This window comes from Argiope bruennichi, chromosome 6, assembly GCF_947563725.1.
Source record: "Argiope bruennichi chromosome 6, qqArgBrue1.1, whole genome shotgun sequence".
Classification (NCBI taxonomy): Eukaryota; Metazoa; Arthropoda; class Arachnida; order Araneae; family Araneidae; genus Argiope; species Argiope bruennichi.
In genome coordinates this window covers 130,421,065-130,446,245 of record NC_079156.1, presented here as the reverse complement: position 1 = coordinate 130,446,245, position 25,181 = coordinate 130,421,065, and the positions used below count along the sequence as shown (strand labels likewise).

The following is a 25,181-nucleotide window of genomic DNA, read 5'->3' as shown; positions in this document are numbered from 1 at the left end:
TTTAATAATAAACAACAGATTGTATAAAAATATCCTTTTTTAGATATAATATTTTTTTAACGAAAAAAATCTTCCATTAACTTTTACAAAATTATAATGCAAATTGCAAATTTTAAGATTTAAATCATCTTACACAGAACACTACAATTTACAATAGACATAATCATATATTTACTTCTGAGTTTTTAAAAAACCTTTTCCTAATTAAATCAATTTTTATGCATACATCTTTCAGCATTGCATAACACTTTCTTAAAATTGAATTAAAAAAAAAAAAGAGAAAGAAAAGGATTCTAGATATTCTTAACAATTAATTAATTTTAAAAATTCTTAATTATTTAATATAATAAATATATTTAAAATTGTTTTTAAACAAGATAAGAAATATAAGCCTGCATAATAAATGAAACTTTTTGTTTCATAATAAAAGTTTAGAAAAAGATTCGTATAGTTTTAAAATTAAATAGAAATTTCAACAGCAGCATTTGTTCCTACATAAATTAATTATCTAATTAAATTTTCCCTTAGGTGAAAAACTATAAATTCAATAAAACTATTCCAGTCACTTTTTTAATAAATTTAATTTTTTAGTTAATTTAGATCTAACTTTCAATTCAAACATGTAACCTATGTATATATTAAAAACATAACAGGAATAGTTTTCTTTCTTAAAAAAAAAAAAAAAAAAGTTTCATCATGCCGGGGGAAAAAAAATGGGAAAATACAAAAATTATTTTCGTACAATATTTTTTAAAATAATAATCTCATCATTTAAATGAAAAGATTAAAAAAACCAACTATAAAAGTATATCCAAGCATAGAGAAATTAAAATAAAACTAGGAATTTGACAAATTTGATTAATAGTTAATGATTTTAGCTTATCAAATTGAAATGATCATAAAAGGAACATTTTCATAACAAAATCTTGAGAAAATTTTACAATGATATCCTTTCTACATACATCATCACATGGAAAATTGTTTCACACAGACAAAACAATTTCATAACGAAATTACATCAAGCGCTCTCTTAAGAAAGAATCACTACAGAGTGAGTTGAAACCCTGTGCAGTCCTTTTAACAATCAATTCCACAATTTTCCTTTGGTGTTAAAAAATATTTCACAGACAGTGTCAATTTTTCCTCAATTTCTAGGAAGACTTCATTGGCCAAATCAACTCAAAAATATTAGTCACTGTTTTTCTCCATCTTTCACACTAACATGGCATTGTTAAGCACAACATTTTTTTTAATGAATATAGCTAGCCACATATCAACTGCTGCAAGCTTAAAAATAGAGCTATATATATATAATTATTTATTTATATATATCAATATATGTATATATAATATGTATACAACATCTAAAAAACTCTGTCAGACTGTCTCAAAGCAATTTGTTTTCATTTTTTTTCACATTTCAAAACTTTGAGGTATCAAATTATTGTTTAAGAACGAACAAAAAAATTAAAAAAATCTTTGGTTAGTATAACAAAATAATAATTCATCAATAATTTCATAATTTAAATTATGCAATCAAAAATAGGATGGTAATTATTTTCCATATTAGACAATCACTGACAGTGCTGGCACTGCATATCGAGAGAAATACTTTACCTCATAAATAAAATAATTTAGCGTTAATAAAAAAATTTTAAACATCATTTTAATTGCATTAAATTTTCTTACATTCATTAAAAAAAAAAAAAAAAAACTAGATCAATGTTCTGAAATGCAACTGGATTGTTTTGAGTCATCTGGACTTCATGATTTGAGGCAGAACCCATAATAAATAAAATGACCACACTTAAGGTACAAGTGATGATAAAGGACACAGAATAGGTGCTGGGCAGAGCATCCAAATCAGTTTGAATCACTTTCTTGGTTCCACTTAAAAAATATTTACAATAAGGTTTTACTTAGTATATTACATAGGAAACATCTAAATCATCTTTTAAAGCATAAACCGACATTTCAATGCCTAATTTATGAATCAGTTTGAAATATAGTAAACTGTTTGTATAATTTAGCAACTACTACTAAAAAAAAGTTAAAATCTTATTAATGAGATTATTTATCATAAAATCTAGCTTTTCTCCAGATATAATTACAAAACTTTTGAAACCCCACTTCTGAAAAGATTTAAATTTAAAAAGAAATAGCCAATATATAAATTATTGTAAAGAAAATGTTCCAAAATTTTACTTGTTGCATTCAAAGATAAAAATTATAATCTATCTTTCATTGAAACTCCGCTGTTAGCAAATATTTGATCAAAAAATTTTTTATAGCTGTCTATTTCTAATTTCATCAATCAATGATCACCAAGAGCTCCTAATCTTACCCTCCCTCTCCCCCACAACACTTTCTAAGATTTTTTTTTTTTTTTCAATAAGAATGCGTACAATTTTTTTGGGGAAAGAGGTTGATAACTAATATTGATAAACTAGAAACAAGATTATTCACAATGAGGCACTACGCATTCATATAAATGCAACATTAGGCATATAGAGTGTGTAGAGTTTGGTTGTTTGATTCACACATCCAGCAGGACTATATTAAAAACTGGTTACTTCAAAATGTTATTTTTAAAATAATATAAGGCAATGAAAGAAAAAACTGAAATTTTTTGGACTTAAAAAAATGATTTTTCAAAGATGGGTTGGATTTTCACTTTACATAAAATATTAGATTCTATAGAATACTTTTCTATTGTATAATCATCACAATATTTCTGTATCCTACTTTGGATGCCCTACCTTGGGAATCTATTGTTGTCATGTACAACATCTGTACTGCTTATAAAAAACATGACATGAAATCATCTTCAAAAATTGCATAGATTTCAGTAGAATGCAATTGGAGCATACTATCATGATATGCTACAAAAGCAAAAGGCAGTGATCAAAATATACAATAAACAAAGAGACAAGTATTTCTAGACAACAGATTGTTAACAACTAGAGGCAACTGCGAGAGGGAACTAAATAATAAGCAAATGATGGTCCCAAACATACAAATCAATAACATTTTCAAAAAGCTGCATAAAATAATACCCGTAAGGACCCCCTTAAACATTGTTATCCCCCTTATTAAAACATGAGACTGCTAAAATATGTATACATTTTACAAATAAAGAAAATAAATATATATCTGATGAAATGAATGACTAAATATGAATAAATTATAAGAAAAATACACATTTTAAATAATAAAAAGAGGCAAACTGCAACAGACATTATCACAGGCATGAAAATTTTTTCTGTTGACATAAATTCAATTTTTTTCACGATTTTTCTTAAAAGGGCAACACGATGACCATCATGGAAGTGGATTTAAAAATACTGTTAAAGAAACAAAATATACAATCTGATGTTCTTGGTATTGTATCTTTTGAAGATCGTCTATTTGTTACAAAAATATAAAAGTCAATATAGTATAAAGAGGAAGACTACAGTTCTATTGAAAAATCAAAGAGCAGGAAAGTTCAAAACTCCTGTAGAGCAATTTTTTCCCAACACTTCAGGCATTTTGGCTATGACAAATACCTTTTAAAGCATAAAGATCTCTAAAAATTTCTTTGTGATGATTTGTAAATTACACTTACAGGTTTTGAAACATGAATATGGAAATAATAGAACTGGATGGTCATTAAGTGACACACAAAAAAATGAAACCTGAAATGCACTGGTACTCACTGTAAAGGCAACATTTCCTATTTAATATTTACCGGGATTCATAAAAAGTGTTAATACTTTTTTCGCAAAGATTTTCATGCCTGGCATGCCCAATGGGTAGATGACCGGACTATAATCCTTGCTAATACAGAGCTAAATGACCTAAGAAGCATCCAAATCAGAGTCTCGCTCACTGTCACTGGCAGGGGAGAGAACATGTTCATCTCCCGAACATCCAAACCAGTCTGCATTCTCAATGAGAGCATCTTCACTACCATCGGGTGCTACAGCAATGCCAGTCACAACAAAGCTACGACGTACTACATCCCGTCGGTCCCTGAGACGCTCAAAAGCAGCTGCAATGCATCTCGCAATCTCACCGGTATAAGTACCTGCTGCCGCTTTAGAGAAATCTACTGCAGAATTCCGTGAAGAACTCCAGATCTCCTGAACATATTCTTGGAAGTTGCGAGTGACACAGACACCAAGAGGCTGCAATTTGGATGCACAGCCTTCTGGCATAATCACCGGTGTGATGCCTGATTCCAGCATGGTATCTTGAACAGAAGAACATGTGTGGGGCTCAAAGCAGTCCATCAGCAACATACTGGGAGAAGCAACATTGCTTAGCCACACTTCATTTACCCATTTATTCATGACATGCTGATCTGCTAGCATCTTTTCCCGAAACACTACATGCTTTAACCCTTCAGGCGGAGAAGAGTCTTCAGGACCTTTTAAAACAATCATTGGAGGCAGCAGCGTGCCATCTGCCAGGCAGGATAAAATTACTACAGCATTCCAAGAACTCATGCCGCTATTAATTATCACACTTCTTTCAGAACCAGAGTTTGTAAAGAGGAGAGGGACCTCATCCATGCTCCCTATAGCTAATGTAGAAAAATTATTTTCTTCTTGGAGTTCTTTAATCATGACCCTAAACTTTGTAACTTCAGCTTCCATTTCTTCGGGAAAAGTCTCCCCAATACTTGGGAGAGCCTCTAACAGTCTGGGATATCTCTTGCAAAAAGAAAAGACATATTCTTCAGCTGGTAGATCATTCAGAGAGACACCAGTCTTCATCCTCTCAGAAATAGCATACTCCACCAACTCCTGATTTGTTATTGGTAGATTTTTATCATATCTTGATAAAATCCATCGAATAAGCTGATTGTCTTTCTGTAAACTGCGGCATATGCCATATCGCTTACACCAGTTCTTGTACCATTCTTTACTGCATTTCATATTGCTAAAGCCATGCTTCTGGAATATCTCCAGAGCTTTTGCACGGATCTCTGTCAACTGAGGTGCACTGTCTGGTGTCCTTGAGCTGTTGTACCATTCATATACCTCCTTGTCCACATCCAAGCAGTTGATTTTTTTCCCACCTAAAGTTCCTCCCCTCTCACGAACCTGACCCGTCTCAGCAAGCCACTTTAATTTGTCTTTACATTTCACCCATTCACGGATGCGTTTGCGAGCAACTCGAAAACACCGGGCAGCACAGTTGACACTCTGCCTCTCAGCTACTTTGGCTATCTCCACCTTAACAGCTGGAGGATAATTGACACGGCTTTCCTTTTCTAGAACATCAACATCAGCTTCTTCTTCATATATTTTCTCTGTATCCATGCCACGCTTATTCCAGAGATAAAACCACCAGCAATTCTTCTTGACTTCGGCCTCTCCAATGATATTCAAAATCTCAGTTGCCTTGTTCTGAACATCTGTAGGCTTAATTACAATTTTCTGCTTATTACATTCTTGAATCCAGGAAAGAAACTTCTGCTCGGCTGTTTCCGACTTTAAGATTTTGGTGTGCAAGGTCTGCAAGTTTTCACAATATACCTTTTTGCGAATCCTATCTTTGTCCTTGCACCACTCGGAAACCGTGATGTGATGCACTCCAAACTTGCGTGAAGTTTCCTGGTAAGAGTGGCTGGCAGCATAGTCAATGACCATTAACTTGAAATCTGGTGAATATCTCTCTCGCCTTTTCTTAGCACTGAGGAGTGGTTTCTTATCTGACAATGCAGGATCAGAAAAATTATTAGTAGAATTGTTACTGTCAGGATTGGAATCTTTTGACAGGTTCATGGCATTTTGGAGGGAAGAATTGCACATTTTGTAAATATCTGAATCCTTGTACTGAAGTTGGGCAGCTGCACTGAGGATGGATGGGTTCTGTTGAATAACGTTTAGCAGTTCTGGAAATTGACTCATGATTTTGAGATCCATTTCTGTGGGCTTCATAGTACTGAGAATGGCATTAGTCATGTAGGCCTGTTTCAGAGCATTTAAAGAGCTGCCTTCAGAATTACGTGTAGTCTGTAAATCTAGAGGACCTGAGCTGACGGAAGGCTGCAATATAAAAACAGATGTAAACATTTTTTTAGAAGAAAAAAATTAAGTGAACTGAAATATCCAAAGCATTCTCTTTGATATAACTTGAAGTAGTCTTCATAACATTTTTTCATACATAAAGAGGCATTATAATTCAACAAATTATAAAAACAAAAAAACTAGCTAATATATAAAACCTTTTTATCAGTTGTAAAAATCTAGCAAGTCTTTTGTGAAATATAATGAAAATTCAAACTCATTTTTATAACATACAAGATGACAATTTTAGAAAGAAAAAAAAAATATTAAAATATATAAAAATAAATATTGCCTTTAAGGAAATATAGATTTTAGCTTTTCAGATTTTGTGCATTTTTTGTAATGGCAGCAAAACTATATCCTTCCGTTGTATGCTATCAAGATTATAAGAGAATTTTGAAATATCATTTTTGTAAAAGCTTTTGCTAGCTTAAAATAAAGATCAGATAAATTAATTTTAAGCTGAAACAAAAATAATCTAAGCAAATGTGTCAGAATAAGATAATGTGTCAGAATAAGAATGTCTAAGATAATTGTCAGAAATAGGGTGCTATTCTAATCTGCATACTGTGGAGTGAAGACTATAACTAGTTAACAAAAAACTTAATCATGTCCTCACAGTTCAAGTCCGTCATGGGGAGGAGACATTTATTTGCATTTTTCTCGAAAGAATTGATTTATGGTTACTTAATTCTAACATCCACCAAATGGTACAACTTTATGTAAAAATATTTAATCTCTTCTTTTTATTAATTATTGAAGTTTGTTTTTGGACACTGACTTAGACATCTGTTAATAATAAATATTGAAAGAGTAAAAGCTGTGTTATGCACCAAAATAACAGCAATATTTTAATTTTGTCACTGTTATTCTTAAAAAAATATGAAAGGACTATTATATTAGAAAAAAAAATGCTAAACAAAGTATCCGTTAAGAGTAGAATGAATGGACTGTAAATAAATATACAAAAAAGTTTGTGCTAATATATTGAAATAATTAAATTAAAACATAAATAATTTTGATGAACTGTTCTATTTATTTATAATTGACATAAAAAATAGTATGCAAGAGTAATGACAATTAAGCATGTAATTTTTCTTAATCATTTTAACAAAAATGTAATATTTCTCAAAATATTGGTGAATAAACCGAGTTAAAGACTTAAATTTTTTGGGATGGCTGTAACATTAATCTTCATATATTTTTTTAGAAATAATAATTACTCTATTGTGTTTTCAAATAAAGATTTAAATTATCCTAGTTCATGATCATTTTTGGAACATTACATCTAAAGCTGTTTTAATCACCAGCAAAATGTCAAATCAAAGAGAAGTATAAATTTAGTGGTAGAATTATAATTAATTATATAATTCATCATCAAAAAAATCGTTTTGAAAGTTTTCAGATTCTTGCAAAGCTCACTAGGAACAGGCGATTAAAAGGAGATAATAATCGCTGTAGAAATTATACCTTCTAAAGCATTGATAGAAAGAATATACTATATCATATATAATAAGAATGTCTGTATCATGTAGCCAATATATTAAAAATAAAAACACATCAAATAGTTACATTAATTGATATTCTTTAACTTTTAACATAATTCTGGTGAATGAATTCAGATGTTTAATAAACAACACATTGATCTTACAGCAACACTAGATGAGGCGGTGGCTTCATCATCTTCAATTTCTATATGTTCTCCTCTCTCTTTCCACTTGATAATCCAATGACGGTACCAACCATTGGTAGCAGACATGGCACCTGCTCGACTATACCTTGTACCATTCTGCTGTTCAAATAGACAGTTTGCCCTTGTGCACAGCATTGATTTGCTCACTCGCACTCCTGAAAACACAAATCACTACATTTGTAAAGGATTAGGAAGTTTAGAAAAATATCTGGTTATAATCTTAAGGGTATTTAAATTTTGCATTTCCAGTTATAAAATGATTTCAATATTATTTAGTGATCTATCTATGCTAATTAAATAAATATTTTGCTTCTTTTATATACAGTCAGCACAGTTACAGATGAGTAAACAAAATGATAGACTATCCTTTGTATTTCTTAGTTTACATTCAACATAAATTTTATTAAAAAACACACACACACTTTTAATTATATTATGGCAGACATATTAGAAAGAATTAGCCATTTAAATTCAAAAGGCAGAAGAAAACTCTTTTCAGTATATTAAGTCTTAGAAATTCAAGCTAAAAATATATTAACAAGGAATTCTTTTTTTCTTAAATAAATTGCAAAAATTTGTGCAAATAACTGGCAAGCCAGTAAATTATTTTGAAATTTATAAGAATAAATCACGGAAGAGTCAATACTAGCTAGTGAAAAAGTCAAAAATTTTCAAGCTGACACACAATATACTTCTGACAACAAATTTTCTTCACATTTAAATAAGTAATTCAATTTGTTTGTACCAACTACTGCTCTAATTAAAAGAACTCAAATAAAAAAAAATTAAAAACAATTTATGATGACAAAAAAGTACTTTTTTATTTTATTATTTTAGAAAAGGATAATGATAACACATTCATAAATAATAACAGTCGAATTTTGGTGAATTCAAATTGCTTCATGTGCAGTTTTAGCAAGAAATACTAATGAAGTTTATTTCATTTTTCCAAAAAATTGATGAAAAAAACCAAAATTAAAAACAAATTAAATAATGATGTAATCTGGAAACAACCGAAAAGAACAAAACGATATTTAAAAATTATTGGTAAATAAGAAAACTCATTTACATGAGAAACAATACATTTTTCACCATATAAAAAAAATTTAAATAATCAATTCAGGACACAAACTGTATAAAATTTGGATAGTAAAAAATATTGTAAAATCTCACATTATAACTTAAAAATGACTTACTATTTTTTTATACAGATATCTATATAAATTAGATCGCAAAATCTAAATATTTCAGGTCAAATTAAAAAATCATTTTCTCAGTAAAAGTCAATACCTAAATTTTTTAAACCTGAAATGCAATAAAAAGTACCTTTCTTTTCAAAGTTATGTGTCATTAAAAAATAATAAAAATAACTTTAAAATTTTATCATTTTTTTATATATATTCCAAGATTGATAATGTTTAATCGATTAAACTTAATATATATAAAATTCAAATATAAGAAAATTATTTCTGAACAAAAATTTAAAATTTAATCCTACTCTATTTGCATTTATTTTAAACATACTTCAAGGAAAATAACTAATTTCATTAGTCAACGGAACTGAATTCAATAAAATTAAGATCAGAATCCTAAATAAAACAAATGATAAAATATTAAATATTTTTTGCTTTCTAATGCATATTTTTTATCATAATAAAAAGAAAAAGTTCAATTAAAAAATAACAGCAACAATATTTACAATTAAAAGTAAATGGAAATTATTTTTGAAAATTTTATTAAATCTGCTATTTGAAGCAATAAACATGAAAGCAAAATTTAAAAAAAGGATACAAAACTTGGGACTCCATTATTAGTGAACAATTAAATATATTTGCAATTAATTTAATGAGTAAAAAAAGTACAATATTTTATAATGAGTGGCATAAATGTTCTACCATTTAATTTATTTATATTATTGATCACTAAAATATTCCAAGAGTAAAAAACTTACATAAATGTTTAAGAGCTTTCAAAATGACTTCATCAAAAAATAATAATAATAATTAAGTATTATATAAATTCAAAAATGTTATCTGGTCTTTCTTGAAAACATTCTTTTTGTCTTTATATATATATATATATATATATATATAATATGCATTAGAAAGCATATTATACTTTTACATAATATGGAACTATGTTCAATCATACTTGTAGTTAATTTGAAATCTCCACCAGAGTATAGAAAAATTTAAATCTTAAAGTATATAAAAATTGAAAATATCATTATTTTTAATGCTGTAAGCGATCTATTTGCTCTATTCATAAAAGAATGTTACATATTTTACATATTGAGATGTTTTCTGTATGATTTTACAATTTTCCCAAGCAAGAATGATAAATATTGCTGGTGGGAAGACACATTCAGGATGTATACATTTTGAAATATTAAAAAATGAATTTGAAATGAAATTATAAGTTAATAGCTAAAAAATATTAGAGGAATATGATTGATTAATTTTGTTAGAATTGCAATTTTTAAGAATCTGTGTTTTTATTATACATTTTTTGTTTCAAATATTGTTTTATTTTAAAAATAAATTACAAATGGAAAAGAAAAAAAAAACATTTTAAAATAAAGGAAATATTGAGAGTATTCCATACACATTTATTAGTCATTCATAAGCTACATGACACAAGAATTTAAGAGAACAACTATCATAAAATACAATCCAAACATTTTTTTTTTCTTTTTTTTTTTTGAAGAAATAGTGTTAGAAAATCACTTTTAAAAGATATGCTGAGAGTTTTGTCAAATTTCTTATTTTTAAATTATGAAGTAAATATCTGAAATCATAGAAATATGCTTCAATAATTTATGTCATATTCACATTATGAATTATGTCATATTCACAAATCCTTACTATCAGTTATTTAATAAAGACAAATCAACTTCACACTAGTTAAAATACAATGAGATTAAATGTATAGGTAACTTAACTACTTAAACTGAGCTCTATTTTGAAATAAAAAGCCATTAATTTTATTTTTATTTTCCCTACATAATTTTTATTCATATGGATTATAAAAATTTAACATAAATCACAAATATTGGATCCATGAACTTATAACCAAAATGAAAATGTAATGAGAAAATGTATATATACTATAGCTAGTATATACTAAAATCTATACAAAAATACAAATTGGATTTTATCCTGAAATTTATTTTTTGTGGCCATAAGTTTTCAGGAGAAAACCTATATATGAATTGTATAAACACTGCAACTGTTTTTGATTCTTTTTCCACTCTTGTATTGAAATATGGTGTAAGTTGGAGTATGTTGAAGTATGGCATATTAATTTAATTAAAAAAGCCACAAGTAATTTTCATAATCAAAATTTCATTTTTTATAATGAATATGTCTAAGGCCTAATTAAGGAGAAATGTACATAATTTATCCCTACAATAATAATTTTTTTTTCCCAATCCCATTGAAAACTAAGAAAAAATTCAGCAAATGACAATACCTTTCTTTTTAAGTTCCTTATAATATTCAAGCAGCTTTTTGTCAATCTCTTCAGTTATGTTGTCATTCAAAACATGCTGAGTAGCATTTAACAAATCGGTCTGCAACACCTCTTTATCAGCTATCCAACGGCTGATGACACGGCGAGCAATTCCATATTTCCGAGATGTAGCATGCTTCGTGTGACTCTGTGCAAACTTCACAACCTGCAAATGCAAACATAATAATTAGGAAAAAACATCCAATACAGAGATAAGGTAACTAATTAAATTAAGACATGCAAATATTCATGCTAAAAATCAGCTATCTAATGGATTTTTACACAAAATCAATCTACAGAAGAATAAAAAACACTTGATAAGCTTAAAGAAAGCAACTATATAAATATCTCTTTTAATGTCAAAGAATTAAAATTTAAATATGTCAAGTTCCCCCCCCCCATCACAGTGAGCATTCAGAAAGAGGAAAGTAAGAACTATTTATCACTTTTTAAAATCTGAACATCAATGAAAACAGGGCCAAGAGAATTACTCGGCAGTACATAAAAATTGATTCTCATTAGTACAAAAAAGAAAATGTGATAAATCAACTTCAAGATAATAGCAAAATTCGGTTAAAAAAATGGCTTTATGAAACATAAGTCTGAATTTAATACAGGAGTAACTTCACACAACTTCCAGATTATATAATCAAATAAGAATGCTTCCAATAATATCAGTTTTATCATGAAAACAAGTAAAATTTTTTAATCTGCCTGTAAAACACTGAATAGAAGATTTTCGTCAAAGTAATATTTTAATTACTCAATCTAGAAAAATGGTAATAAAATTTAAATACTTTAATTATATAGACTCAAACATTGTTCTGCAATTTAAGTAAAACATGAGAAAAACTTAGTCATATGTGAAAATGTTTGAAACTTTTCAAAAAAAAAAAAAAAGCCTTACTAAATGTACATACCAACTTTAAAAACTCGCAATTTTTTTTTTTTTCAAATGCTTTCAATAAAATTGCTAAATACCATAAATAAAAATTCCCAAATGTTCCATATAAAAAGGAAAAACAAAATTCTTGAATTGAAAAATATCAACTCAATTTAAATGCAGGGACCTGATGTATCAAAAAATGCATTTTACTTTTTCACTTTAGATATAGAGCTTTTTTCTAAAATAAATAAGAACTCCTAAATTTGATAAGAATAATATCCAATAACAAAGATACAAGAGAGCTATCTCTCTCTTTCTCTCCTTTTTAACTAAGATGAAATGATAATGACACCTAAATTGTCCCCAAATACTTTGTATATTCTACCAATACGAAAAACTTTACCCAGTTGAAATAATATGCAACAGATTTGTGAAACTCAATGTGACTCCTATGAAACTGACATGGTAATATGACTTTTAAACATGGCATTAAAGCAAAAAAAAAAAAAAGTGCTATAATCATTAGTTTAGTAATTAGCTTTAAAAATAAAATGAGTTTCACAAAATGCACAAGTCCTGGTGTTCTTAAAAATTTTCATTGTTTTATGGATAATTGTTGTGTCAAAAAAATAACATTTCTTCAACAAAAAATGTGGGTTTCCTCTTAAATTCAGAGCACATTAAAATTTTTTAAATAAGGAAAATATTTCTGCAGTTAATGTAAATACATTAATTGTTTTCTTTGTTAATTTAATCAAATACCTTTATTTAATAAAAAAAAGTTAATTATGCAGAAAAATTAAATTATGCTTCCTGTCTGAATGAATAAAGGAAAAAAAAATGTACTAAAGTGTAAGGATTTTGTAAATTTACAATATAAAATTTTCTTTTATATTGTTAAAAAAAATTTTATACTTTAACAAATGAAGTTTTTTTCTTGATGAACCAACCAATAGATTCTCTTGGAAATCCTTATATTTCACTTTTTCAGAAACTAAAAAACTTATTTAAAAATTTGTTTACTTTTAAGAGAGCTATTTACTGAATTTTTAAAGAAAGATGCACTTGTATATAAGAAAACTTTTAAAGAATACTCTTCAACAGACATTTTGCCAATTATATTGAAATACCAGTTTTTCCCCTCTTCATAAATTGAGAATAAGCAAATCATAATGGAAGGTATCAAGAATCTAGGAATAGTCAGCACAGCTATTATGGCATAATTTATTAATTTCAATATTAACTAAAATCATTAAAAAAATTTCATTTACAAAATTTTTGATGCTATCATTTTAGAAAAATTTGTTATTAAATTTACTAATTCCTGTATAAATTATTTAATATTACATGCCTAATCTATCGAGTTTCTAAAATATATTCTTGATTATTTAGAAAATTTAAATGCTGCAAATAATAATAATAATTAAAAAAACAGAAATCGTAGTATTGTCAGTTGTAGTGGGAGTGATTCTTAAAACTAAAAATTTTACTTTCCAACAACTTACTTTTTTAAAAGACTCAATCACAAATGTAGCATAATAGTATGCTAAAAAAATTGTTGGCAGTAAGATTTTGAAAATAAGAGGATCATTTATTACACAATTTAGAAGCCTTTTTTCCCCTGTATTAATTTCTTACCCTACCACATTTACTCATAAGTTTAGTTTAGTTATATTAACGTCCCATTTTAAAGCAACACTAGGGCTAATTTGGGATGGACCTCTTAATTTTGAACTGCGATCGGTTGACAAAGACAACACCTGAGCTAGCACCCCCCTCCAAACTACGACATCATACCAGTGGGAGGATGTTTGACTCTGAGGGCACCAGACCCACTTACATGACAATTATTCAGTGGAATCGGGCCTCAAACCTGAAACCCTCCAGTTCTGAGGCTAAGACCTTGCCACCAGGCCAACATGACCACATTTACTCATAAAAAAAGTACCTAAAGTTAATCAGTAGGTTAGTTTAGTTATACATACACATCAAAACACATTAATTTAAAATAAACACTGTGTTTCATGAAATTTAACTAAAAACACATCCAAACATGCATAATGAGGCTACAGACTATATGTAAGCATGCACACTACATAAAAGACAGGCATGCAAAAGACTGTTTGCCCAAGCACTTTGGATGCTTTTTCGTGTTAAGCTCCGAGGACAATGTTTGCTCCCGACACCGTTTATGAAGAACGGAAAGAGACGGGATACACACCTCAAGCTTAAAAGCTAACGTATACGATCTCCGTCTACGCTTGCTGCTAAACGAGAATGAAGAAACAGAGTCTTCACGGTCAGATGTGCTTGGGGAAGCATCCAAAGTGCGGCTGCAATCGATAAGTTCCTGCACCTTTGCACTTTTACACTGTCCTCCTCTCAGGGATGCCATCTGCTGCTCCTCTCGGTCAACCTGAAAAAGGCTCGTCTCCAGCATCAGGCACGTGTGCTCAGTCAGGGGCTAAAACACAACAATCACTAATATTAATGATGATGCAGACAATTAGTTGAAATAATTACTCAGCAGAAATCAGAAGAGAGTGTATGAAATTATATATATATATATATATATAAAAGTACCTGAGGAGTGCTCTCTATGACACTTCGGAAACAAACTTTGAACTTCTGGCACCAATCAGTAAGCCACGCAGTACTAATAGTAGATTTGGTTGAAGAACTGGCTAGTTGAGCTTGCTCCGCCCGTACAATTAGATCTCGTACAGTAACTTGGCAATTTTCTTCCAGTAACTTTTTCAAGGTTACATAAAGATCACACTCCCATTCCTCTACACGATGAGAATTCACATATTCTGTTAAGTATTCTTTTGCTTGACACCAGAGTGACACTCGCTTTTCACAAACATGGAATTCTTTGGATGCTTCTTTTTCACCCTTTTCTTCTGCAAACATAACTACACGATGCTTAAAAAAGGGAGGATAAACAACATCTGGTCTTCGAAGAACTTCTGACTCAGGTTCAGCCTCAAACTTGTCTGATGCATCAGATTCTTCATTGTACAGCATTTCCAACTCCTGAGAAACTTGTTGCCTTTTTTCTTCTGTAACTTCTTTTATCTCCTCTACATCATCTTCCATATTCCGTTCAGGAGTGCCAGCAGCAGAAAGATCTTCTGCACGATCATCATACCCTGGATCAAAGCTACCATCTGCAGATGTCTGTCCTCCCTTTTTTACTTTATGAACTATATTGTCCTTTGTCTTGCACCACATGCTTACTTTTTCCACACAGATATTATATTTTTTGGCAGCAGCACTCTTGCCAAAGCGCTCAGCATGCTCTACAACTTCCAAGCGGAAAGTGGCAGGGTATGTAACATACTTCCGTCTCCGCTTGGGACGAGAGCCACGATGATCCATATCTGTATCATAGATGCTACGTGGATCACTTTCTGTTCCACTCAGTCCCATCCCATCCCGAAGCCTCTCTTCCAGGCATGGGTTTGAGTTGAAAATACGTTCAGATAGCAATGTCTCCAGGGGACTACTTGTAGGAATAGATGACTCTGTCTTAAAAGTATTAAAATCGAACTTCTTGTTATTGGACGTGATACCATCCTGACTGATGGGGAAGTGAGTAGCCCAAAATTCACTTTCCACTGTCTCCTTAGGAGATTTTTCTTTCCTTATAATTTCTGGAGGCTTCTCTTTAGTCCAGAGGGACCGTATATTTTTCTCTGATGTTACAGCAGTCTGTTTGGACATGATAGGAGTTTTGATGTTTTCAGACTCCTCCAGCTCACTGTAGAAATCCACATTGTCCTCATCTTCATCTTCTGAAGGCTGCACATATTTTTGTGGTTTGGCTGATTTTCTCTTCCCCATTATGGATCTAAGGAAAAAGTATTTTTAGAATTAATGCTATGTTGTTTATTTATTTGCATATATTATAGAAAATGCATTAAATAAACTATTTGTCATAACTCCTATTTGCTACAGATTGGAGGTAAGTTCTGGACTTTTCTGTCTAAAATAAATGCTGTGACAAAAAAAAAAAAAAAAAAGAGCTCTATAAGGATGACAAAATAACTGCTGAGGATAGCAGCGATTTTATGGCAATTTTTCATTTCCGTATAGATCATACTTATTGCTTACAACTACCCATTAATAATGTTTGGTGTTAATAATCTAAAGACTGATAAAATTCTGTACTTTATGTACCATGAAGAAGGCAGGAAGATGTCAGATAAGATCTGTTTCATGATTTAATGGTATGTGTCAAATAAAATCAACAAGGATATTCAAAAGTTGATCAGATATTGGTGTTCTAGACAAAGAACATTTTAAGTTTGGTACATAAAAGGCACAAGAAGAAAAGAGAAAATTAAAAAAAAAATTACTTAATATTTCTAGCCTGGAATCAGTTCTTTATGTCTAAATATGGGTGGCAAGTACTTTTGAATTATAAAAAAAAATTAAGAAATTCGAAAAGATCTATTACTTCTTAATCCTTTGGGTACACATTATTTGGAATTTTTTTCTTCGGAGGGGGCATTTAGAATACATTTAATTTTCTGTTCATGTAAATTAATTTTTTGTTAATGCAAAAATTTACTAATTTCATATTATTTATGATAAATACTACTATATGATATTGAGATAATTTAAGACAATTATTAATATAAAGTGAAAAAAAATTGGAAGATAAATTAAAACAAATTCATGGCGTTCTAATAATCAAATGCACTCAAAAAGTTAAAGGGGAAAACATGTTTAGGAACCAGAAAGGCCCACTGCCATCTCTTAATATCACGACCCCATTTTCAAGTAAAAGACCTCTCCAGAGCAAAACACAATATCAATATGGCCTTACATCAGCCAAAAATCCCTATCAATTGATAGTAAATAAGCTGTAAGAAAACTTACATTCATATCTAATAAAAGTAGAAGAAAAGTTCTGGAGAAATATCACATACTAGCATATGATGTTTTCACAGTAAATAGTTTAACTTCCTCATTTTAATAGTTCTACAGATTTTTTTCAATGCAATATATTTTTAGTAGAAATTAAATGTTTAGGTACAACTGGACATACATATATAATAACATTTCTTATGTTTACAGCAAAAAAGAACAGGTCTAATTTACAAAAAAAGGATAAATAAAGAGGGTGGATTATGTTTTTAGTCAAAAACCTGCATGAAATGCAATAGGAGATTAATTTTTTCTAAATTCAAGCTGATTCTACTATATAATTTTTTCTTTCTGTAATTAGCAATCATATAAAGGTAAGCCAAAATCTAATATGTTTTTTATGAAATATTTTTTTAATTATCTATAATTATGTTATGTTATCCAAATTTATTTTAATATCTATAATTATATGTTTGAATCCATTATTTCCAAACTTTAACATATTGTCAGTATTTTAAAATATAACATTGCAAATTATTAAGAGATATATTTAGATCTGTTTAGTTCTAATAAAGAAAATAATTGCATTGAAAATATGTAAAATCTTTGAAAGTTTTTATTCATTGTATTAAAAAATGACAAGTTCATAATAAAATAATGTAGAGAATTTATAAATAACTTTCTATAATTTTTAAGTTATAAATTAAATTTAAACAATATCAATTGTTAAAAATGAATAATTTATCCTGAAATAATTTAATATTTTAAAAAACATTAGCTGATATACTTAAATATTTTATTTTAAAAACTAAAAAGGTAAAATTCATTATTTTCAATTTCACATTCTACCTATAAAAGCAGCTGCCCAACTTATTGTAGAAAATCAGTATTTAATGTAGCTTAAAAAGAAAAGGGGAAAAAATGCTGTAGAAAGAAACAGAGCATGCCATTCTCACAAAAGCATTAAATTTCACAAAAGAGTTTTCCTTCACATTCCATGAAAGAATAAAACATTTGCATTCCATTAATCTGAAATATTTAATGCAATTTTCTTAACAATAATAGATTATTATTTGAATTTAAATTTTATCTCACAAGAGTAATTGATGCGGCGATACATGCAACACATACTTGAAATACCATTCTATAAGACTTAAAAAGAAGTTGCATTACAGAAAATATCTATAAAAAGATAACTATAATATTCTAATAATTAGAATTCCTTAAAAAAAGTAATAACAAAAGCACAAGATGGAATGACAGAAAGGAAGGGGGGGGGGAGGAATTTATTTTAAATTTATACTGCAATTAAAGAAACTTTCTAAAAATGGAAATAAACCCAAATTTTAATACTCAGAAAATATTGATAAGGGTTTTATTTCTTTTGCTTGCCTGCAATTTTTTTTTTAAGAAATAATAAATGAGAATAATAAATAATAAATGTCTTTTTTAATAAATACAGAATGAAGAGGATGAGCTAAGATAGTTAATACTTTTAATATGTAAATTTTTTGCTAAGATTGCATTCAATAAATAGTGTCTTTTAATTGAAATATCACTTTATTTTATTGTTTTTGAATTTTAAATTAACTTTTAATGCCAGCATGCTCATTCTCTGATTTAGAAGTTGTTTCAAATCATTTACAAGAATTGAGAAAATAATAAATATCAAGCCAATCAATACATATTAAAGTAAAAATTCAAAAATCCAATTTTACACTAAAAAATCCAAATTACTAATTTTCATCGTTTTACTCGCAAAAATTGGGAAGTGTGCAGAAAGTTTAGAAACAGATAAGATTTTTTATTTTACAATATGAAAATACTTTCATCTTGAGTAACAAAACATGTTTGCAGAAATGAAATTAAAGAAAAAACTATTTCTACTTAAAAAAAAATCTTATATAGCTTCTAAACAAATATAAAGCTTAAACTCTTCACTAGTAAAGCAATCTTCAGTTTTCTGTAATTTAAAGTACCATGTTGATTAAATTTGAAAAAAATTCCACCATAATGATTTAATCCTTATTTTTAAAAAGCAATATTAAAAAGTTCATGTTGAAGAACACAGATCTGATCAGCTACTAGATCTGATCAGCATTTACTAATTTCTAAAATAACTGTAAAAATGCACCGAGAATAAGAGCAATATAATATAAAATCTACAATTTTTCACTAACTTCATTACATATCATTACTGTATTCAAAAGCATAACAGTGGGGGCAAATGGAATATAAACTCTAGGCAGCAGTTTTATGTTGCTTTATGCAGTCAAATATAATGAGGATAGAAATGAATAATGTTATAATCTAAATACCAATTACATATATTAAATCATTGTGCTTAGCAATCATTATTTAATGCTAATTAACAATTGCATAAGTCAAAATTACATATATAAACTTTTTCATGATAAAAAAAAAAAAAAACAGCCCTTTGCACTAAAATTTATACTTGGGGGAGGGAGGTACAATCAGTGCTTAGCTGATTGAAAAATATTAAAATAAATTTAAAACTGACAACTTTTGCTTATTTTGTTTACTGAAATCACTAAAACAGAGTTCAGAATACTTGGACAGAAAATTCAGAAAAAATATTTCATAAAGCTGAAGAAAGAATTATTTCCAAATTATTTCTTAGTAAAAGTTAAAAATTATATCACATTTACTTTTTATTTAGTATAATTTAAAATTTTCAGTTGAAAAAAATAACTACAAATTTATTAGATTATATTTTTAGCATCTTCTACTTTTAATAAGTGAATGCATACAAATACAAAAGTTATTCAGGTAACAAAATAAAAGTTTGGTAGCAGCCATTCTCTTTAAAAGTTCATAGAAGCAAATGAGAGAATGTTATTTAGAGAAGAACTGAAACAAATGAACTGTTTACAATCACAAAATCAAGAGTTTTCCTCTTATTTTCTTATTAATTTTTTTCCTCTTTTAGGCAGTATTCATATAATTGTTATTTGACCTCTTAATAAACCAACAGAAAGCTTAAGAAACTTCTCTCAAAAAATTTTATATATCTCCTTTTATTTCCTACCACCTCCTCATTCTAAACAGCTTGATGAACACATCCTTTGAAGAAGGGTGGGATAGATTTTTTTATAAAATTGGTAGCCATTAAATTAATTTATATAATCAGAAATGTAAAGAGTAAATACTAATAAGGCAAATATTGCTTCCACTATGTAGAAGGAATGTTCCTATTTGGAAAACATCAAAAGGCTAACTTAATACTGTTTGTGAGAGAAATATATATATAAATATTTTAGACATATTAACTAAACTTTAAAACCTGGTATTTTATTTTTTTAAAATGACACTAATTAAGAACATAATCAGTTTTGATTTGATCTCCCAGATAGTCTCCTTTTAACTAAATTTGCTATTATGTTTTGGGATATATCTCAAGATTTTGAACTGTGATCACACGACATTTCAGAAAAAACTGCCAGTATCCCATTTTCCAAACTTCCATATCAGAACTTACCATTAGCATGTTCAATTTACAATGATGAATTTAATGAATACTACATGCCATAAATCTTAACCCTTCTTTGCATGATTTTTTAAAAAAAATAAATCATGGTGATATAATTGATACTCTAGATTAAAGGAAAAATGTTGAAAAAAAATCTTAATATAAATACATAACATAAAATAATTTAAAAAAAACAGTATGATGGAAATATCTATCATGCAAATTTTCATGTTAAGCTCAGTACAAGATATTGTCCCTCTCTTCTAAATTTCTCCACTCATTATCGCCTTTATTAGCAAAAAATTCTCAAATTAGTTATAAAAAAATACTCAAGAAATCGCATGTTTCTTCCAACAGCAACAAATAGCAGAATGACAATTTCAAATCTGCTATAATTAGTGTGAAATTTGATTTATTTTTTGACAGCTACTTTCCTCATTACACAATAGTCATGAAAAAAGTTACCAACCAATTTACACTTGTTTTGAATTTTTTTGTTCACTAAATATTATGATGGAAATTCCATGATTCAAAGATGGGTTAATTTATGATAGAACTGAATTTCAAGCCAGCAATCATTTTAATCTGATGTCAAAATACTTCACACATTAGGAGACAGAAGCGGGGGGGGGGGGGGGGGGGCGATATGATTCAAACTCATTAAGATGTATTTGTGTATCTGAACTCTCCCAGCAAGATATATGATGATTTTGATATGCGAAAGCTTCAGAATGCCATACATAAATTGCACTTAAATACTGCACATTGTGTAACTTAGATGACATTATATAATATATATTACAGTTGTCTACTAGTAGTTTAACATCTTACAAACATACATCTTGCAATTCCCTTTTGGATTTCAAAATATACATAATTTTCAACTTCTTCCCCTGCTTAATTGCTTTAAAAAATTGTTTAGTTTTAATGTAATTAATATCCATCCCTTCTGAAATTTTACTATTTTAATGAACACTTTTTTTTTCTATAATTAAGATACAGAAAGCAAACATTGATGGATTAATCTGATAAGTTTAAATTGACGGAATTTATCTGGTTTTGCATATGAAGAATAAGATTAATTCATTTCAAAAGCAAAATAGATTTTAAAAGGTTATTTTTTATGTTCTGTTTTAAATCATAAATCAATCATGATTTAACAAAATAAGTTGATAATACCCTCAAAAAATTAGACAAAAAATAGATACCTTTACAAAATACAATTGGAACAAACAGTAAAATTTACAAGTATATAGTTGCTTGTTAGCTAAACAACAATTACTTCTTAAGTCGAATTCCTTTTAAAATATAGCAACAAATATTGATTCAACTCGACAAAATAATTTCAACTAAAATATTAACTAAAAACAATTTTTTTTTAAATTATAAAAATAATTGAAAATAAATTTTAAACAGTAATTTATATGCAAGTTGCAAAAATGCTAGCTTGTGTAAAATTAATTTAAAAGAAACTACAAAGGTTATTTAATTTGGATACAACCCCTTATGCTGAAACTTGTAAGAAAACAACATTAGTTCCAGATAACAAATATCATTTAATACTGCAAAATTTAAACAAAGAAAGAAACCTATAAATATGTATATATTTATATTTAATTTTATATGAATGTTTATATGTTTTGAGAATACTTATAAAATTAAAAAAAAAAAAAAATAAACTGCCTCTTCAAATTTAAAAAAAAAAAATTACTTAATTGCGAGAAATAAAAAAAAAAAAAAAATTCTAGTTGAATCATAATCAAAAACTTTTACTAAATTTTATTTTATTAATTAGAAAGCAAATTTTAAAGATTGTTTATTCTAAAATTTAAAGCATACTTAGTATTCAGATAAAAATTTAAAATGTCCACAAAACAATAGGAGAAAATTATGCATGTTTATTTCAAGCACTGTTTGATTTTGATTGCTTTGTCCAATAAGGTATTAGAGAAAAAAGATATTCACCAAATACAAAAAAAAAAAAAGCTAAAATATGAGCAGTTAATGAATAATTTTAAGCAAACATATTTTAGTCATAACTATAAAATTGAAGCACAATATTTTCACCAAACCGAAATATAAATATACCCGTTAGCAATAAAATACGATAATAACCAATACGTAATTTTTTCATAAAAATTTATAATTTTAGAAAATTATTCATGTACTCTAATTTGATGAGTTTGTGCAACATAACTTTTTCAACAAAGAGAACATTAATATAATAATTCTTAGAATTAAGTTATAAGAATTATTTTAGCAATATAATATTATACTACAAAGATTCATACCACCAGTCTCATATATATATATATATATATATATATATATATATATATATATATATATATATATATATATATATATATATATATATATATATATATATTAACAACTTCAATAAATATGTAAAAAATAACTGTTAATATTAAAGTTAATTTTATTGATATCAATTATAGAGTTCTTTAAAAAAACAAGTTAATTTTTAATAAATATTTATTTTAAAAAAATTTAGAAATAAAAAAAAATTTTTTTACATAAAATCTTACAAGGAAAAAAAATTTTAAACTTAAGTATTTTTCAGTAAACAGATTAATTTCATTTTTTCCAGAATAAAAAAATTAATTATTTCAAAATATGAAATATAAAAATATGACAGAAAGTCAAATTCTATGAATATACATTAAAAAATATATTTTTTAAGAATTGAAATTAACAAATTTCTATTTATTTATTAATATTATTTAAAAATATTTTTTAATTTTAATTTGAAATTTTTTTTATTTTGCTATTGTAACACAAATAAGCAATTTTTAATTTTCAAGTATATAAATCTAATTAAAAGTTTTAAAATAATAAATCAAATTACATATAATAATTAAAATCAAATTAAAAATGATTATGATTCAAATTTTAATTATAATTTAATTAATATTATTTATAGAAACTGAAATCAAAAGCATAAAAAAAAACTAAATTTTAAAATATAGAAATGAAAAATTTATCACAAATATTATCACAAATTAAATTATGTATGCAAAATTTAAAAATATATAACAGCGTTTAAAAAGAGTACAAAGCTCACATAAGTAGCTGCTGCACGATAGATGCAAAATTCCTTTAATGATCTAATAATCAGGAACTAGCAATGAGGTCATCTTAATACATATTTCAAAAATCTTAATATTCACAAATTTATTTAAGAATTCATAACAACTTACAAAGCTCGATTTCAGCAATAATCCACGATAAAGAAAAGTCAAAACTTTAAAATTTTAATAATTTTTAAAAAATTAAGTTCCGATTTAAATGTCCCGACAATTTGCATATAAACATTTTGAGAATAATGTCTACTCAAAGATCAATACATAAATGAAATGAAAAAATTAGCATGCGCACATTTCATTGCCAATACTTTTTTATCGATCGATTGAAATAGAAGAGTCCATATTTTTGGGTGAGCTGGCACAATAATAATATAATCATAATTTGCATGTCAATATATTTTCATTCATTCAAATATAAACAAAACATAACAAACACACGTCGTATATAACACATAACACGATTCGCGAATTCTTTTTATAAAAATCAAAACGCGATTTATATGAAATCTTAAAAAGAGAAATAAAAAAAATTACCCCCAAAAAATGCGACGCTGGCAAATGCTAATCCGCGAACAAGAATTTCATTGTCAAATTTACTGTGTCAATACCCTATTTGGCATTCAACAAGCAACTTTTGACAAGTTTCCGATAAATTACACAAAAATATTAGATCATATTAATATACATAAAAATTATGACACGCGATATAAGTATCACCCTTTATTTTCGCATTCATGTTTACGCCTATTATGCATACTACATTGATACAAATTTTTTTAACATTTTAAAACATTTTTAAATCAAAATCTCACTTACCGATATCACGGACCGTCGATAAATATAAACTTTATATACACAAATGTTACAAAATTTCAAGAATTAAAAAGTAATTTGTCTAATTTATCTGATATATTCATGTCTGTTAATGAGAGGCCTACGTCAGCTTGCCCTTCCAAATCATCAATATGGCGAATAAAATTCGAGATTTAGCGAGATCAAATCTACAAAATTAGTAGCCCAGCGCCACGGATTCGCATAAGGGCAAAGAACTCCAATCAGGGGTCGGATCCAAATTGAGTTTGATTTTAATTATAGATCTAATATGATTTATTGAAAATATTTAATATCCTAATAGCAATGAAAACCATGTACGAATGTGATTCTTGATGTTTAGGATAACTATTTGAGGTTTTAATCATTAAAATAAAGGGCATTTTTTTGAAAAATCAGAAACATTAGTGATAAACAATTAATTAATTAACAAAAAAATTAATGCTTTCTAAAATTAATTTCGTGGAATACGTTTGATGAGAGTATTAAGTAATTTAAAGTATAACCGTCTTGCTAAAAAATATAACCGTATTAAAAGAACATTATTATTTTTATTATTAATTTAAATAAATTTTTGCGAATAGAGTTTTTATATAAATTAATTTTAATAAATTTTAATTATTTTCGTAATAAAAATTTTTATCAAAATTAATTTTCTTATCTGAAGCTTGATTAATAAAATTTACTCTTTAATGAAATTAAAACTTTTTCCATTCATTTAAAATTTTTA

General features: G+C 27.5%; 1 protein-coding gene across 2 annotated transcripts; it reads right to left on the bottom strand.

The window, feature by feature from the left end:
- Window positions 1-714: 714 nt before the first annotated feature.
- On the bottom strand, window positions 715-24,739 carry LOC129972234 (uncharacterized). 2 transcript variants are annotated; one of them, XM_056086281.1, is made up of 6 exons: window positions 24,437-24,739; window positions 14,732-16,001; window positions 14,505-14,612; window positions 11,224-11,428; window positions 7,711-7,907; window positions 715-6,038 (listed from the first exon to the last, which is right to left on the bottom strand). In XM_056086281.1, the coding sequence occupies exons 2-6, from the start codon at window positions 15,992-15,994 to the stop codon at window positions 3,840-3,842; spliced, it is 3,972 nt and encodes a 1,323-aa protein (XP_055942256.1). In that variant the 5' UTR covers window positions 15,995-16,001; window positions 24,437-24,739; the 3' UTR covers window positions 715-3,839. The 2 variants fall into 2 exon arrangements, with proteins under 2 accessions (XP_055942256.1, XP_055942255.1); XM_056086280.1 differs by having other exon boundaries at window positions 14,370-14,612; window positions 24,437-24,737.
- Window positions 24,740-25,181: the final 442 nt, after the last annotated feature.